Source organism: Eleutherodactylus coqui, chromosome 3 (assembly GCF_035609145.1).
Source record: "Eleutherodactylus coqui strain aEleCoq1 chromosome 3, aEleCoq1.hap1, whole genome shotgun sequence".
Taxonomy (NCBI): domain Eukaryota; kingdom Metazoa; phylum Chordata; class Amphibia; order Anura; family Eleutherodactylidae; genus Eleutherodactylus; species Eleutherodactylus coqui.
Genome location: NC_089839.1, coordinates 269781155 through 269798670, shown reverse-complemented (window position 1 = coordinate 269798670; position 17516 = coordinate 269781155). Strand labels below are relative to the sequence as shown.

Below are 17516 nucleotides of genomic sequence, written 5' to 3'. Positions count from 1 at the left end.
TGACTACAATGTACTAGAATGTTATAAATCAAGTTATCATGATGTACCAGTCCTGTTCATGACTGCTACATCGGTAGCGGAGTGCTATGGCAGCTGCATTCTGAGAAGTAGTTGTTCACTTGGAACAATCTCATTCAAGGGGTTGTGCCAAGAAGGCAACCCTGATCCAGAAGCCCTATTAGAGCATAAAAATGCAATAGAGCTGGGTCCCCCATCTATGACCCGAAACAGAGTTGCTCTTTAAGAGTGGCTGCCATTCTGGTGCACCTTGAGCCGTCCTTGTATTTCAGGTTAAGGATCCACATCTACTTTTAGCCTTAAAACCCAGATGCAAAATAATGACCAAAGCTGCACTGGGAACGAGTGAGGCCATATGTTCGAATTTTGTCAAAATGCAAGTGTAAATTAAGTAAATTAGAGTAAATTAAGTATTACATAGTGCCCATTGAAATCAATTGGCTAGTTACAGTATGCAATGCAAGGTCATAGTGGGTCCTTCAGCATTAGAGAATGTCTTTGTAGCCACTGTTATAGTACTAATATATGTATTCTTTTGTGTATATTTCTTACATCAGCCTAGGCCAGTGATGTGCAACCTTTTGAGCTCGGTGTGCCAAAATTCGCCAAAAAACCGAGCATAATTCGGGTGGTGTGTCACTTTGAGAAAAAAATTCATAAATTTGCAATATTTATAGTTTAAATAACAAAAAAAGTATAATTGTAATATATAACTGTTTTTAGTAAACCTAAAACACCCATAGCACAGGCCCTCGCCTCTCCCAGCCTCCCCCTCCCTCATCTTAGTAATGATGACCCCCAGCATTGACAGTGCCCCCCCATAGCAGCCCCCAGCGGTGACAGCGCCCCCCCAGCAGCGATAGTGGCCCCCCACAGCAGCGACAGCAGACCCCAACAGCAACGACAGTGGCCCCCACAGCAGATCCCCCGACAGCGGACCCCCTAGCAGCAACAGCGGCCCCCCCTAGCAGCGACAGTGGACCCCCCAGCAGCGACAGCGGCCCCCCCCCTAGCAGCGACAGTGGACCCCAGCAGCGGCCCCCCGAGCAGCGACAGTGGACCCCCCAGCAGCAACAGCGGACTCCCCCAGCAGCGACAGTGGCCCCCCACAGCGGACCCCCCAGCAGCAACAGTGGCCCCCGAGACCCGCATACTCACCCCATCCATGTCCTGAAAGCTCCGCGCCTCCGCGCCCTCCAGCAGCGATGATCTCCGCCGCACACTGTGACGTCAGTGTGTTGCAGGACGCCTTCTCCCCCGGACGCTCCCGCGGAACCAACAGGTAGGAGATGTTGGGGGAGGAGGATCCTGGCTGCACACTGACATCACAGTGTGTGCCAGGATCAGCGCTGGTTAGTGAATACCAGCAGGGGAGCCGCGGCGGCCCCTGCTGGTATTCACCAACGGGGTGAGCGGCCGACAGCGGCCGCGTGTCAGCGACTATGGCCACGCGTGTCATAGGTTCGCCATCACGGGCCTAGGCAAACACATGCATTATATATATACATACATACATACATACATACACACACATACAGTGAAGGAAATAAGTATTTGATCCCTTGCTGATTTTGTATGTTTGCCCACTGTCAAAGACATGAACAGTCTATCATTTTTAGGGTGGATTAATTTTAACAGTGAGAGATAGAATACCCCCCCCCAAAAAAAAAAAATCCAGAAAAATCACATTGCCTAAAATATATATATATATTATATATATTATATATATATATATATATATATATATATATATATATATATATATATATATATATATATTTTTGCATTTTGCACAGAGAAATAAGTATTTGATCCCCTACCAACTAACCAACTATTAAGGGTTCCGGCTCCTCCAGACCAGTTAGACGCTCCTAATCAACTCGTTATCTGCATTAAAGACAGCTGACTTAAATGGTCACCTGTATAAAAGACTCCTGTCCACAGACTCAATTAATCAGTCAGACTCGAACCTCTACAATATTGGCAAGACCAAAGAGCTTTCTAAGGATGTCAGGGACAAGATCATAGACCTGCACAAGGCTGGAATGGGCTACAAAGCCATAAGTAAGAAGCTGGGTGAGAAAGAGACAGCTGCTGGTGCAATAGTAAGAAAATGGAAGACATAAAAAATGACAATCGGAGAGATCAGCCTAAAACTACACGGGGGGGAACTTGTCTTTGACAGTTGGCAAACTTACAAAATCAGCAAGGAATCACTGTATATACGTATATCTACCTTCTTGAATAGCCAGCATATAAATGGTTTATAAGTTTCTGTTATGCACTGGTATGTATTAGATGCAGGCTTATTCTCCCCCATATCCTTTACTGGCTTAGGAATGTCCTGAGATAGAGCGTTCTGACCCCCTTCCTTTCGAAGAGGAGCAGTTAGAACGAAGACAGAGCCTATACTCCTTCTTAAGTTCTGGTTACTAGGAATTACGTATTTACCGTAGTAGTAACACACCTCAAGACGTTAACATATATTAAACCACTAACACCTAGAGCCAATCATGAGTTCTTATGGATTACAGGGGGGGCGTGTATTTTGAAGATACGCAAGTGAACTTATATATACACATCGTCTGCCTTGTAATAAAGTCAGAAGAGCATCATGTGCCAGTGATTTGTGTACACAACTTCTCATATAATTCGGACCAGGCAATGAAATACGCTAAGAAATCTTTGATGATTTCCCCAACACCATTTACCTCTTTTGTCAAATGAGGGGAGCCCTAAATGAGGGACTCCCCACTTTTGTCTCACAATGTCATGATAGCGTACTTGAAAATGGGTTTTCTAAAACAGGATAACTCATTGAGAAACATGAAACATACCTTTTCCTCTAGACCCTGTAGAGTGCTGTCTATGACAGGCTCTGCTATATAAGTCTTTATAGTCTGTGTATCTAAGCTTGGACTACCTGTAGTATCAACTTTAATGTCAGTTATACAAGTAATGACTGGTTTGTCAGCAGTGCCCTGCACTGTTGCGGATGGGAGAAAGCTTGAAGTTAAGCCATTCTCTAAATTTTCAGTGGTTACACGAGAACAAGAAGTTTCAGAACTTTGTTTCACTGCACCGAGGCTCTCAGCAGATGGGTTGTTGGCAAAGTATTCTGTCTTTGCTTTCATAAAGAGCTTATCCAAGGCTGTAAGACCAGAAGATTGAGGAACTGTAGGCGGCAATGGACTGTCCATAACATGTGACACTTTGGAGGAGCTTTGGTCCCCATTTACACAAACACTGCTAGTCCCTTTAAAGAGATTGTCTGGCTTTGAATATTGAAGATTTGAACCTAAGAAATGAAAAGAAAAAGTGAGATATTAACAAAGCACTATTAAAAAATTGTTATATTACCCTGATAAGAACCAACCCAATAAATACATGGCACTGGACTTTTTGAATATATGGCACAGGTTTAAAGCTCCTGCAATCTAGCAGGTCAGGTGCTCACCTGCCAGTGACAGCCAAGGGCCCAAGGAGAAGACTGAAGTGGTTTATAACTGTTTTGTCTTCTCTTTTATAGCTTACACAGCGCTTACTGATAGCGCTATATAGTGAAAAGATGAGGAAGCAGTGTCATTTCCTCTACTGGGCCCGGCAATCACATGGTTGCCAACAACCTCCAGCATGGCAGAGCTGCCGGGTCTCGACAAACTCAGTCCAGCTTTGCCAGTCACTACTATCACTACAGAGGGATGCTTACTCCTGTAACTGGGGCTCCTATGGATACAAAGGAAAACTGTGAATTTAAACAACAAAAGGTCTTCTATGACGTCATGGGGGCATGCATGTTATACAAATAAGTAACTAGTAACTAGTATAAAATCTACAGAAAAAAACAAAACAAAAAACACAGCTTATGCCAATTTAAACTGTACCATAGCCGTCCTGTAATCTGAAATTATACAAATTATATATCAAAATATCGAAACAAATGTGTACCTCTTTCCTGTACTTTTTTTTTTTTTTAAAGCACTAACATACCAATTTTAAAAATAAAATATTAACTTTTTTTTTTTTATCTCTTTGTACACATTGGGTTTTACTGTCAGGATTCAAAAATTACTCTAAAACATAACCTTTAATCGATATACATTAAAAAAGGGGGCTTGAACAGCCACGTTTAGACGGGACACACGAAAAAAATAAATAAAACAATTCCTTTCAAAGATACCCGTTAATGTATGGGTGGCAAGAAAGGAAGTAAGAAACCAAGAAATGCCTGTTAGGTTTCTTAAAGAGGAAAATCCAAGGATGAATGAATACGGATCATCCGGATATCCAACAAATATGTCGGCCTCTGGAAAAAGTTCCTGTAACCTCTATGCGAACCTAGGTATGATTTAGAATGGAAAAATGTTCCATAGAGGAGCCCCCAGTATTATAGTGACACCCTACAGCGGCCCCCAGTATTATAGTGACACCCCCCACCACCCTTCCCCCGAGACCCATATACTTACCCCCTCCTCCTCTGCTCAGCGTTGCTGCTGGTATTGATCTCGGTGCAAAGTGTGACGTCAGTGTGCTGCTGAATGCCTTCCCCCCTGCTCTCGCGGAACTAAGTAGTAGGAGACGTCAGGGGAGGGGGAGGAGGATCCCGGCTGCACACACGTCACAGTGTGCGCCGGGATCAGCACTGCTAGCAGCGCAGCTGAGTGAATCACAAGTGGTGAGCGGCTGATGACGGCGTGTGCCAGCAGGGAGGGCCCTGCGTGCCACCTTTGGCACGCGTGCCATAGGTTCGCCACCACTGGCCTACACCATCCCGCAGCGGGAGCCGTTGTAGTAGAAATGATGATTAATTAGCGTAAAATGTCTATTGATTTGTATAAACTAGATGCATTACACAGCTGTAGTGATTTGACTCTGTAGTGTGCTATAACAGTAGTCCAATGTAAAGTTCCAGTGCAGCCTCACTAGGTTTAAAATGCATTGCTGTACAGTAAGACTGAAAGTATATCTATCTTGGGTGTATCCAAAGCCCTTCCCCCTCTCAACTTCTGAGACAAAGAAGCTGATCTTTGCCTGACCACATGTTGAGGAGACAAAGTCTGGCTTGTACACAGGGCCTGAGAAAGGCGGGGGGAAGGGAGGTGATAACAGTTAGTGGTAACTGCTTTATCCGAGCGTGCTTGCTCATCTGTAGTAATAACCTTTACAATAAATGTATCACGCTATTTATCATGCAAATCTCTAACAGAAAAAAAAACCAAAAACACAAAAAGCTTATTTTGCGTCCCAAAAACACAATAAAAGTGATCGAAAAAACCCTATGTACCCTAAAATTGTACCAATAAAAACTATCACACGGAAAAACAGCCCCTAGAAAAGTTTAAAAAAAAGTTATGGAACTTTGAATGCAAAGGGTTATTAACCCCTTAATGACACGGCCTTTTTTTTTTCATTTTCGTTTTTTCCTCCCCCCTTTAAAAAAAAAAAAAAAAATCGTAGCTCCTTTATTTATCCATCGACATCGCTGTACAAGCGCTTGTTTTTTGCGGAACAAGTTGTATTTTTCAATGGTGCTAGTTAATGTACCATATAATCTACTGAAAAACTTTTAGGCCTCATGTCCACGGGGAAAATCAGGCCCGCTCCGAATTCTCCATGGAGAATCCGTAGCGGGTCCCTCCTGCCCTGCGGACATGAGCGCTGAAAATAAGAATAAATCAGAATAAACTTACCTCCCGCACGCTCCGGATCCTTCCTTCGCTGCGGCGTCATCTTCTCTGCGTCGCGGCCGGATCTTCTTTCTTCGGCCCGGCAGATGCGCAGGATGACGTCGGTGACGTGCCCCGCGCATGCGCCGGCCCGAAGAAAAAAGATCCGACTGCGACGGAGAGAAGATGGCGCCGCGGCGAAGAGAAGAAACGGAGCGGGTGAGTAAATTCCGATTTTTGTCTCCCGCGGATCCGGACGGCTTCCATAGGCTTCCATAGAAGCCCGCGGGAGACCCGCACGAAAATGGAGCATGGTCCAGATTTTTTCATACTCCATTTTTTTTTAAAATCACTTTTATTGACCATCCGCGGGTATTATCTACCCACGGGTGGTCAATGCATCCCTATGGGATGCGGATCCGCGGGCAGGAGAAGAGTTAAAATCTGCTGCGGATTTTAATTCTTCTTTTGCCCGTGGACATGAGGCCTTAAAAATTCCAAGTGGAGTAAAATTTTTAAAAAAAGACATTCCACCATCTTTTGGTGCATCTTGTTTCTACGGCGCACAAACTGCAACAAAAATAACATGATATGGTTATTCTATGGGTCAGTAAGATACAAAACTCGTATAGGTTTTTTTTTTCTCCCGTATTACTTTTCTTTTTTTCAGACAGTTAATTTTTAAAAATTATTTCCTGCTGCCATCTTCTGCGCGCAATAACTTTTATTTTTCCATCAACGTAGTTGTGCGAGGGCTCATTTTTTGCGAGATATCCTGTAGTTTACGTTGGTAACATTTTGGAATACATACGACTTTTTGATTGCTTTTTTAAAATTTTATTGATCTTTTTACTATGGGACCACAACTAGCGATGCTTTGATCGCTCCTGCAGTATGATGTAATGCCATAGCAATAAATCATACTACTATCTGACAGGCAGTCTTTCAAGCCACCCCATGGGGATGGCTTGATTGGCAATCTGCTAAGGCAGCCCTGGGCCTTTTCAGAGGCCCCCCGGCTGCCATGACACCCGCACGTCTCCCTGTGATCCCATCGCGGGGGGGGGGAGGGCTTACGGGAGATTTAAATGCCGCTGCTAGAATTGACAGCGTCATTTAAAGGGTTAATAGCCGCGATTATCTGTGCAGCTGATTGCAGCTATTGCCCACGGGTGTCAGCTGTAATAAACAGTTAACGCCAGTGCTGTTTGAAGAAAGGTCGCCTGGCGATCTTTCTCCATACATACCCCAAACACTGCATGACGTAAATGTACGACATATAGTGGGAATTAAAAAAATAAATCATGTTGTCATCATTGTAATCGTACTGACCCACAGAACAAAAAAGGAAAAAAAAAAAGGAAAACTATGGCGCAATTGACGTGCTTTCTCTCCCTGCCTTTCAAAAAAAATAATAATAAAAGTTTTACGATACATTTTATGTACCCAAAAACGGTACCAATACAAACTACAGTTTGCTACACTAAAAGACAAGCCTTCATACAGCCATATCAACAAAAAAATTAAACAAAAAGTTATGGCTTTTGAAAAGTGGAGATGCAAAAGTGAAAATCGTTGCATTCTTTGGGCCAAAGCAGCCGTACATGGCGCAAAAAGAAAAAATGCAGCAAAAATAAATATTAATACTAAATACTCACAATGTATCGCTCTGTTTGTAACAGGAGTCTTCAGCATCAGTAACGATCCAGCTCTAGTCTGTTGTACCTGGACAAAGTCGGATACCGACCGGAGGACTTCTGTTAGGGAATAGAAGCCATATCTGGTATACTGAAAGCTGCGACCGAATCGTCTGTAGAAGGAACTTTCCAACTGGGACACCAGTAACGGCGATATGGAGAGAAGCTCTCGTAATTCACTCTTCACCGATATCGGTAACACAGGAGCTACTCTGCCGCGTCTCACCAAGTCCATATGAGACACGGGCCTTATTATGTGGCGTCTAGAAAGCCCTCTCTTTCTGCAACTTGTCTTCTGTCTAGACACCAGCTCCGCCATTGTCTTTGTTTCTTCATTAACCACGGCTTAATTACAAAGAAAAGAAGGATAACTAAGATGAAGGGTAAATTTAAACAATTAGAGTACACAAATAATATATAAAGTTGTATTGTTAGCATTGTACAAAAACCTAAACCTGGACACACTTGGTCCACTAACCATGACTTAACAACAGCGGCATGCACCGCCATTTCTAGGTATATATTCCACATATCTACACTGTGCTGCCTGCTAAACTACCGCAATACTGTACTTATTATTATATATTTGCTTCCGATTGTCACATATGGGAAGATTTTTTATTTTTTTTGTATAGAATAAAGATGAAGAGCATTTTCTTATCCAATTACTCCTTGGAGCCTAAGGGTGAATGCACACGAGAGGATTTAAAATTGTGGAATCCGGAGCGGGTGACCACCTCCAGATTCTGCAGCAAATACCACCTACAGCATGCAATGCAAAAGTGATTCTTCAATTGCTGTTTCTGCATGGGCGGCTTTCATTGATACGCCAGCCCGGGTGCCCTAGATCTCACCCACAACCCCTGTCACTGCCTGCTTGCCTCCACTCCTGGCCAACCCCAGGCGTGCAACTGGGTGGCGGTTCCTACTCTCACTAGGGACCAAAAAGGGACGCTGGCGTACCTGGATGGAAAGGGTAGAATACCGACAGAAAAGGCAGATGTAAATAACCAACACAAACCATACAAAGCAGAACTGAGGCAGATGGAAAAACCTGGCGGACAATAGCAAAGTATAGCAGAAAAGATGACAGAGGCAGGAGACCAACAGAGGCAGACTAGCTAGCACACTGAGGGAAAGTAATAACTGGCAGTGATTGCAAGTCTCTGCCCGACCTTTAAACAAAAGCCTTCGCCCAGGGGCGGAGAGAGGGAGACAGCCAACTCCCAACAGAACATAATAAACGGGAGCTCGTGCACGGCAGCTGCACTCATAGGTGCACTCATAGGTGCCACCAGCACCACGCCACCCAGGGACCGATGCCTCTGGCAGCCGGACAACAAGCCAGGGGGATGCGCCCCGACTGCGGGACCCCGCACACCGCCACCCTGGGAGGACTAGCAACAGCCGCATGGTAACATCTGTACTGCGCATATCCGGCGGTGAGTAAGAAAGAAGAAAAAGAAAGCAGGTACACACGAACGCATGCTGAATCCGACCTGTGTGCATGCAGACTTATAAAGCCTCTCACAGATTCCACAACCGGCACATTTACCAGCGCCCTGATAAAGGAGTCGATTAAAGATGCAACAAACATACATATAAAAAGTTTGGACATGATACATTCTCTATCTTGTAGTACCCGTACTCTAGTGTAAATTACGCTGACCCCTTTTCTCCAGTGATAAACGTTAAGGTTTTCCAGTCAAAAGCTATTGATGCCCTATTATCAGGTTAGGTCATCAATAATCAATTGCTCAGGACCCACCGCTTGGGATCCCCAGGGATGCGTTGATCGCCCAGCCCACTACCGGTGAGCGGGGCTGGATGTTGTCATAAAGGACGGCAGCAGAAGTGCCACAGCTGGCTTCACTCCGATTGAAATCAGTGGGAGCTGAAGCTGCTATTAAAATTCCGTGTCTAAATTCTGTGCCAGAGGTGGAAATGCCGTCACTGTTATAGCCGCTTCAGCTCCTGTGGTGAGTGAAGCCAGCTACGGCCCCTAGGACGACCCCGTTGCACTGACAGCATGTCAGGTGATCAGTACGGTGGGTCCCCAGTTCATGAGGAGGATAGATCATTCAGAATTTTTGCCTGGGAAACCCCTTTAAGGTGTCAGAAACAGTAGGCCAAAAAGCCGATTGTTCAGCTGACAACCATTATCCCTGTCTTCCCATACACACGAACATTCAGCTTGACCGAGTGTTCATGTCTTTACGGAGACAGGCCGCAGCCCAATAGCTCTGGCACTGGCTCATATACCATAGAACAAAAGGATGAGATATTGAAAGTCAATGTTCTTAATGCTTCCTACTTCCAACATCATCTGTCAGGACACAGCTGAGCTGCCCCCATGCACAGTAGAGAAACATCTGCATCCGCTGTTATTGAAAGGTGCGGACCACTAAATACTAATGTGTACAATCCTATGTGAATGAGCTCTAAACGAGTGCCAATCTTGATCGACACTTGTCATTGGCCCACATAAAATGACACTTGTCATTGGCCATTAAACTCCAGATGTGATGTGAACATAGCCGAAGATACGAAATCCGTCAGCTGTAAGAGAACCATGCTTTTTTAAGACAAATGAGTAACAAGGAACGAAAGTATATCACTGATAAAAGAAGTACTGCGTGTCCCCAAAAATAAGACCCTGTCCTTTATTAATTTTTGCCCTAAAAGGCACAGGGTCTTATTTTCAGGGAGGGTCTTATAATACTTAGCCGTCCAGATCCCTCCCGTTGATTACCGCAGTTCCGGCAGGCTTCTGTGAGGTTCTCCGCACCTATCGTTTGCTGGTATCGTGGTTTGAAAACCCTGCCTCCAGCAAGCGATTGCTCTGATTGGTGCTCAGCCAAACCCTGAGGCGCTTGATGAACCAGTCTCTCATTGAACGGCTGTGATTGGTTCATTGAGCATTGCATTGATTGGAGGAGCCACAGTGCTCGAGAACCAAACAGAGCAATTGCCTCCTGGAGGCGGGGTTTACAAGCCTTGTTACCAGCAAGCGATGTTCTGCCGGCACTGATAACTGCAAGGAAGCCTCCAGGAACTGTGGAGAACAGCGGGAGTGACCCGGACTGAGCCTGCTAGTTAAGTATTGCTTTTTTTTCCATGTAGTGTAGCTAGGGCTTATTTATGGGGTAGGTCTTGTTTTCGGGGAAACACTGAATATTATGATATGGTACCAAAGGGGACTGTATAGCAGACTAAAATTAGTAATAGGCTTGATAGCAGGATTTTTTGTTACTTACCATAAAATCCATTTCTCATCCCGTTCATTGGGAGACACAGTAAGAACTTGAATATAGCGACAGGCTAGGTGTGTATATGGTGGTGTAATTTTAATCGATTTTAGTTTTTGTACTGGTCTTGGAATCTTATTTTAAGTAAAACAAAGGTTATTTTTTATATTTAGTCTCTCTAGGGATCAGACCAGTGAATCTGGATATAGCTACTGCCACTAGGAGGCGGACAAATACAAGAGCGTTAGTTCCTCCTACCAGCTATACCTGGAGGCACCTAGCTAAATCAGTATGTACAGAAGCTGTAGGAGAACCTAAATTCAACACACTAATGTAAATCAATTCAGATAAGAAATAAAAGATATATGAAACCCTGAAAAAAGGGAAGGTCCCCAAAAGGACAAAGACTGATTAGGTGGGTGCTATATCCTCCAATGAACGAGACAAGAAATTAATTTTAAAACGAACCATAACTTAAATTTTGTTTATAATTCATAGTTTGGGGTTTCCAGCTTACTTTTACAAGCTGGTGCTTGCAGTGAGTGTGTTTGGATGTTGTAGAGTGCTGAAGACAGACCGACCAGGGAGTGATTTGAGCTTTTATTCTGCATGCGTGCAGGAGGCTGGGAAAGCTGGGTACAAATCCGCCTGTATTCTAATGACTCCACACTTGCAGTTCTGCTAGGGTGATCAATCGAAGCTCTGCCGTGACGATTGCTACCAGCCAGAGTGCTCAAAGTGACAAATCGGCGACAAAGTGGGATCGGTTGGGGTCCCCCCTCTCTCCCTGAGAGTATCTAGGGTAAGAATTATCATTTTGTGAGAACTGCGTGATCTGGTCGCCTAATGCTTGCGGAAATATAGGACGACAGCTACCCCTGTGGCAAAAGGGATTGTCAAGAGCATCACACATGCTCTCACGTAACAGAGGGGTGCAAGGTGAAACCCAATACTCCACAAGGAACCGCACAACACACAGTCTGGAGTATTGTGGCTGACTGACACACATACAAAGCCCCGTTGGCTCTGAAAATTATCCAGAGAGTGTTACTGTGGTTGATTGACACGATTCCAAATTTGCTAAGACAGACGCCTCAAGGAAACGAAAAGGGGACTCACTATTAGAGACTTGTTAACTGAAGAAAATAAGGACTCCTTGTAGTTTCCCATATAAGAAGTTTTAAGCAGCGCCCAGAAGGTGCCAATATTGCTAGGCAAGGGGTGGTCTACACTAGAACATTGGACCTTCTGGTGATGTTAGGTGGCCTTGGCCACTGTGCTGATTAAAACACTGTAATAAATGCTTATTTCTGCTTGGAAAGGGAGGGTATGGATGCTAGTAGTAACCAAGTAAAAGCATTAGTTACATGACCCAACCAGAGGAAAAAAAAAAGAAAAGTCATGTAAAGTACCAGGACAAGCTGCAACACAGTTCCTGCCCCTGGTGGCAGTAGCTATTACCTAAGGACACAGATAACAAATAAGGTTTACTGTACACTATGTTAAACGGATTCTGTCAACAGGTTAGTGAAGTTTGACACCCAGCATGCAGAATGACAGTTCTCCCCATATACACAAAAGGGACACTACAATTTAAAGGGATTTTAAGTGGTGTGACACCAGAATAAAATACCAGCAATCTAGTTTGTTATGCAAAGTGAACATAATCTGGAAGAAGGATAAGCTATCTGGTAATAGTTACTCATGGATACTTACCTGACAACATAACAGTGCCACCAACATTAGTGTGGATATTTACCACATCCGGCATATCTACAAGGAGCTCCATGGTGGACCTGTAGTCTAAGGACCTGAGTGGAAGGGGTGAACCAATCATTGCGCGGTAATCATGCTCAAGTTCCTGAACACTGAGGCCAAGCTTGGACGCGATCAGCAACGATCGCACCTCCTTCTTTAGCGTCTGTAAGATCCGATCCTTGTTCATTTCTGTGGGATAAAGGAAAAACACAATTATAATCCCATCCTTTATCTGCTCTTTTTCCTTTCATTTTCTCTCAACTATCTGTATACCGATTCAAGATTTGAATTTCACTTTTGTGACATCTAAACACCTTATATTACAGGAGGCCTATAGAAATTAGTCAGACCTGGGAGCCAAGGCAAAGACATGTTGTAAGGCAGGACCCCAAAACGTGATAGATGAGCAATTGTGGAATATTCAAAAATAAATACTACAAACTGTGATGTGCGATCCTGAGCTGACATCACTTGAGGTAACCTCCTTCGTAGTTAAAAAAGAACTCCCCTTAAAAGGGTTGTTTGGAGAAAATAAAGGGGTTTTCCAGGAAACTACTATTGATGACCTATTCTAAGGATAGGCCATCGATAGAGGATTGGTGGGGGCATCCTCACCTGATCTCTCTGCCACTCTCTACTTCATGCAGCGATGACATCCAGACACAGGGACACGTGACCATTGCAGCTAATGACTCACCAAAGCGAAACCACTTCCTGGGTCACCCTGTAATCACCACAGCTTCCCACAATAATCGCAGCAGAACCCCTTCCAATTCTGGATTTTAAATCTGCAGCATGACAAATGTTCGCTGTGGATAAACCGCTGTACAATCCATGGCAGTTCCTCATATACCACTTGCGGGTGCCTTTGTTCATCCATTTTGAATTTTGCAACAGAACCGCTGTCGAATTTCTGCTACATTTTTTCAAAGAGGTAACCCCTTAAGTGCCAGCCACTCTTCATCTCACAGGAAAAAAAAAGAAAAAAAAAATCACAACCTTTTCAGTTTTTTGTCAGAGCCATATTAGTGCCTGGTTTTTGCAAGGGGAGTTGTATTTTCTAATCTAGGATCATCATTAAAGGGGTTGTCCCGCGGCAGCAAGTGGGTCTATACACTTCTGTATGGCCATATTAATGCACTTTGTAATGTACATTGTGCATTAATTATGAGCCATACAGAAGTTATAAAAAGTTTTATACTTACCTGCTCCGTTGCTGGCGTCCTCGTCTCCATGGTGCCGACTAATTTTCGCCCTCCGATGGCCAAATTAGCCGCGCTTGCGCAGTCCGGGTCGTCTTCTTTTCTGAATGGGGCTCCGTGTAGCTCCGCCCCGTCACGTGCCGATTCCAGCCAATCAGGAGGCTGGAATCGGCAATGGACCGCACAGAAGCCCTGCGGTCCATGAAGACAGAGGATCCCGGCGGCCATCTTCAGCAGGTGAGTATGAAGACGCCGGACCGCCGGGATTCAGGTAAGCGCTGTGCGGGTGGTTTTTTTAACCCCTGCATCAGGGTTGTCTCGCGCCGAACGGGGGGGGGGGGGGGGGGGGGGTTTAAAAAAAAAAAAACCCGTTTCGGCGCGGGACAACCCCTTTAAATGTAAAAACAAAAATTGGTAAAATGTTGAGAGAGGTCTTTTAACATTGTAACATAGTATGAAAGGCAAAAAAGACATATGTCCATCCAGTTCAGCCTATTACCCCCACCCAATATTAAAGGGGTTGTCCCGCGCCGAAACGGGGTTTTTTTTTTTTTCTCAATAGCGCCCCCCCCCCCCCCCCCCGTTCGGCGCGAGACAAACCCGATGCATGTGTTGAAAAAAAACCCGGATAGTACTTACCCGAATCCCCGCGCTCCGGTGACTTCTTACTTACCTTGCGAAGATGGGCGCCGGGATCTTCACCCTCGGTGGACCGCAGGTCTTCTGTGCGGTCCATTGCCGATTCCAGCCTCCTGATTGGCTGGAATCGGCACACGTGACGAGGCGGAGCTACGAGGAGCAGCTCTCCAGCACGAGCAGCCCCATTCAACACGGAGAAGACCGGACTGCGCAAGCGCGTCTAATCGGGCGATTAGACGCTGAAAATTAGACGGCACCATGGAGACGAGGACGCTAGCAACGGAGCAGGTAAGTGAATAACTTCTGTATGGCTCATAATTAATGCACAATGTACATTACAAAGTGCATTAATATGGCCATACAGAAGTGTATACCCCAACTTTGTTTCGCGGGACAACCCCTTTAATCCAGAGAAAAGCAAATAAAAAGTCAATGAAAGCCATCTGATTTGCGGCACACCCGAAACTATCACCCCCAGTGTGCTGCGGGTCCCGCGGGAAAGCAGGAGATTTAAAAAAATTAAAATCTCCACTGCTAATGTGTGGGCGGCGTGCCGGTACATGAACGGAGGAGACAGCAGACGACCGGCACACATCTGGACTGGCAAGTAATGTCCTCATGCTGCGGGGCACCAGCCCATGGAACCTGACCTGCCCATGGACATGAGGCCCTAATTTCATACAGGTGTTTAGCTGTTCGCACCAAAAATTTTATGACGTTGTGGTTACTTCCGAGGAATAAAATATGTATACACATAGGAGCGTTAGATTCTCCTCAGACTACATGTACTGATGTCCCCCTGCAGAATGTACCACCCTTCCCACTCTCCTCACTTTTAACCCTTAAAGATAACGCCCCCTTTTTATTCAAATTTACCCCCAGACGGGAGGTTGCAGCCCCTTCTTAGGCTTAAATGCATGCTGCATCACTGCAGACCATGGCCTCCTCCTTATGTACTTTACAGCCTTTCCGTATATACACATATATTGGCGAGGCAGATTCCCCTCCGTATATACACACACATATATAGGCGAGAAAACAATCAATTAGGATGATGCACTCATCAATTTATGACCAAGTTGACGCCCTGTATTAATTTACACAGTCATTTACATAAATTCATCTTCTTATCTTTATGTAGATTTGATATGTTTTGATATCACTATTTTTCATATGACTGGCACATATCATACTGAATAGTTTAACATTTCTAAATAGGGTCTTAGAATGATATATTTTTTCATATAAGTATAGGTTTTATGTTATAAAATTTTTTAATGAGGCAGCTTTATAGTAAGAACATAATATATAGCCTTGAACAGCGGCCATCCAGACCAATATATGGTTGTTTAGGATAATAAAGTTGCAGACTTCAAGATGGATGACAGCGGAGGCAAAAGTCACGAGACGCGGGACATGTTTTACATAACTCCCCCATCATCCCGGTCTTGGAACGAATGCATGCGTTCCAACACACACTGCCGTGTAATCACGTGACACTCCGCCGCCGGTCACGTCATTGGGAGGTCCCAAAATTGCGATGAGCAGTATTCGGCTGCCCTTTTCTGTTTGGGACATGCAAGTTTATTTCTATTTCAACCCTTTTTGTATTTTAACATGTATGCTTGAAAAAGGTTCTAGTGTATTGAGCCAAATCCACAACATACAATTGCATATTACATGTTGGGGCCTTCTCCTGAAGGTCCGTTCTTTCCTATCTACCTGTGAATGAAACCTGGATCTACCACCTTCTTATGGAGACGTGGAAATGATTGTTCACGGTTATTCAAGGCGATCCTGGATATCCAGGGGAGAGTATATTCAGCTCTGCTGACATTCCCCCCCCTTATGAGTAAGTTGAAACCAGATACTCTGGACTTTTAGTATTTTGAACGCATTGTCCTAATTGATTGTTTTCCTACTGTTTTACCCCACCCATGTGATGGGGGGTTTGTTTTTTCCCCACTGTGTGCGGCTCTCCACTTAGGTGGACTATGTGAGGATCTGGGAAACACCAATCTCAAGCATCATCAAAGTCACTCCTAGGCGCTGTCCTTATTGTTTTCTGACATATATAGGCGAGGTAGACTCTGCTCCGTATATACACATATATAGGTAAGGTAGATTCTCCTCCGTATATACACATATATAGGCAAAATAGACTCCCCTCCATTTATAGGCGAGGTAGACTCTGCTCCGTATATACGCACACACATATAGGCGAGGTAGATTCGCCTCCGTATATACAGATATATAGGCAGATTTTCCTCAGTATACAAATCATTTCCATAGGGTTTATGGTTTCTGAGAAAAGAACTATGTCATGTATCGCAGATTTTCATGCTTAGAATTGAATATTAATGTTGCGACCCCTTTAGTTTTCCTATTAGTATGTAAAGAATGGCTGTAGCAAATTTCATGTTTGTGTGGTTCACATGTGTGTTATCAGTTATATTACATAGGGGTGCCAATACTTTTGCACTTAGCATTGAATTGAGTTGTGACACGTTTACTTTTCCAATTTAGGACCTAAAGAATACTCGTGCCAAATTTCACGCGAAGATTCCAAGTGCAGAAACTCGAAGCAGATTATCCCCGTGCCCGCATGGACATTTTCTTCGTACCGGACGCATTCGCTTTTCTTCTGCACTGCGGAGTGAGCGTATGCGCTGTACATTGTTTTTTTTTCAAATCTCCTGCTTTCCAGTGGATCCGCTGCACGTGCACAGTGTCCGCTGCAGGTGTGCTGTGGATCAGATGGCTTCCATTGACTTCAATGGAAGCCATTCGTGCAGGAATACGCAGAAAATGGAGCATGCCGCATTTTTGACATCCGCAAGTACTTACCTGCGGATGGCCAATGATTGTCATATTAAACTGCGGATTGTCCACACGGGTGATCCGCAATTCAATTATGCTCGTGGACATGAGGCCTTAGGGAATTTATAATGCAATAAAAATTAGAGGGTACGTTTTTCGTCTGCGAGTACAATTGCAAAGATACCAAAATTTATAGTTTTATTACTATTAAAATAAACACACATATATGTTACACGTTCTTCATCACCACATTCTAGCTCCCATTACTTTTTGATTTTTCTGATGATTAATCTGTACAATAGCTTGTTTTTAGGGGGCTAGCTGTATTTTTTTTTTATTGGTACCTATATGGGGTATGTACAACTTTTCGATCACTTTTTATTTTTTGCATTGTGCATCTTTGCATATGGCATGCACCATGCATGATAAATGAATGACATAATTTGGTCTTTTACAAATGCAGCAAAA

The 17516-nt window shown here is 44.2% G+C and overlaps 1 protein-coding gene across 1 annotated transcript in view; it reads right to left on the bottom strand.

Moving 5' to 3' along the window:
* TDRD5 (tudor domain containing 5) overlaps positions 1 to 17516 on the bottom strand; it is an 82692-nt gene that overhangs the window by 58359 nt on the left and 6817 nt on the right. The window contains exons 2-4 of the mRNA XM_066594447.1: positions 12346 to 12576; positions 7343 to 7726; positions 2856 to 3316 (exon numbers count right to left, since the gene is read on the bottom strand). Of these exons, the coding sequence (XP_066450544.1) occupies positions 2856 to 3316; positions 7343 to 7726; positions 12346 to 12574 (1074 nt within the window). The 5' untranslated portion in view covers positions 12575 to 12576. The remainder of the gene's footprint in view (positions 1 to 2855; positions 3317 to 7342; positions 7727 to 12345; positions 12577 to 17516) is intronic.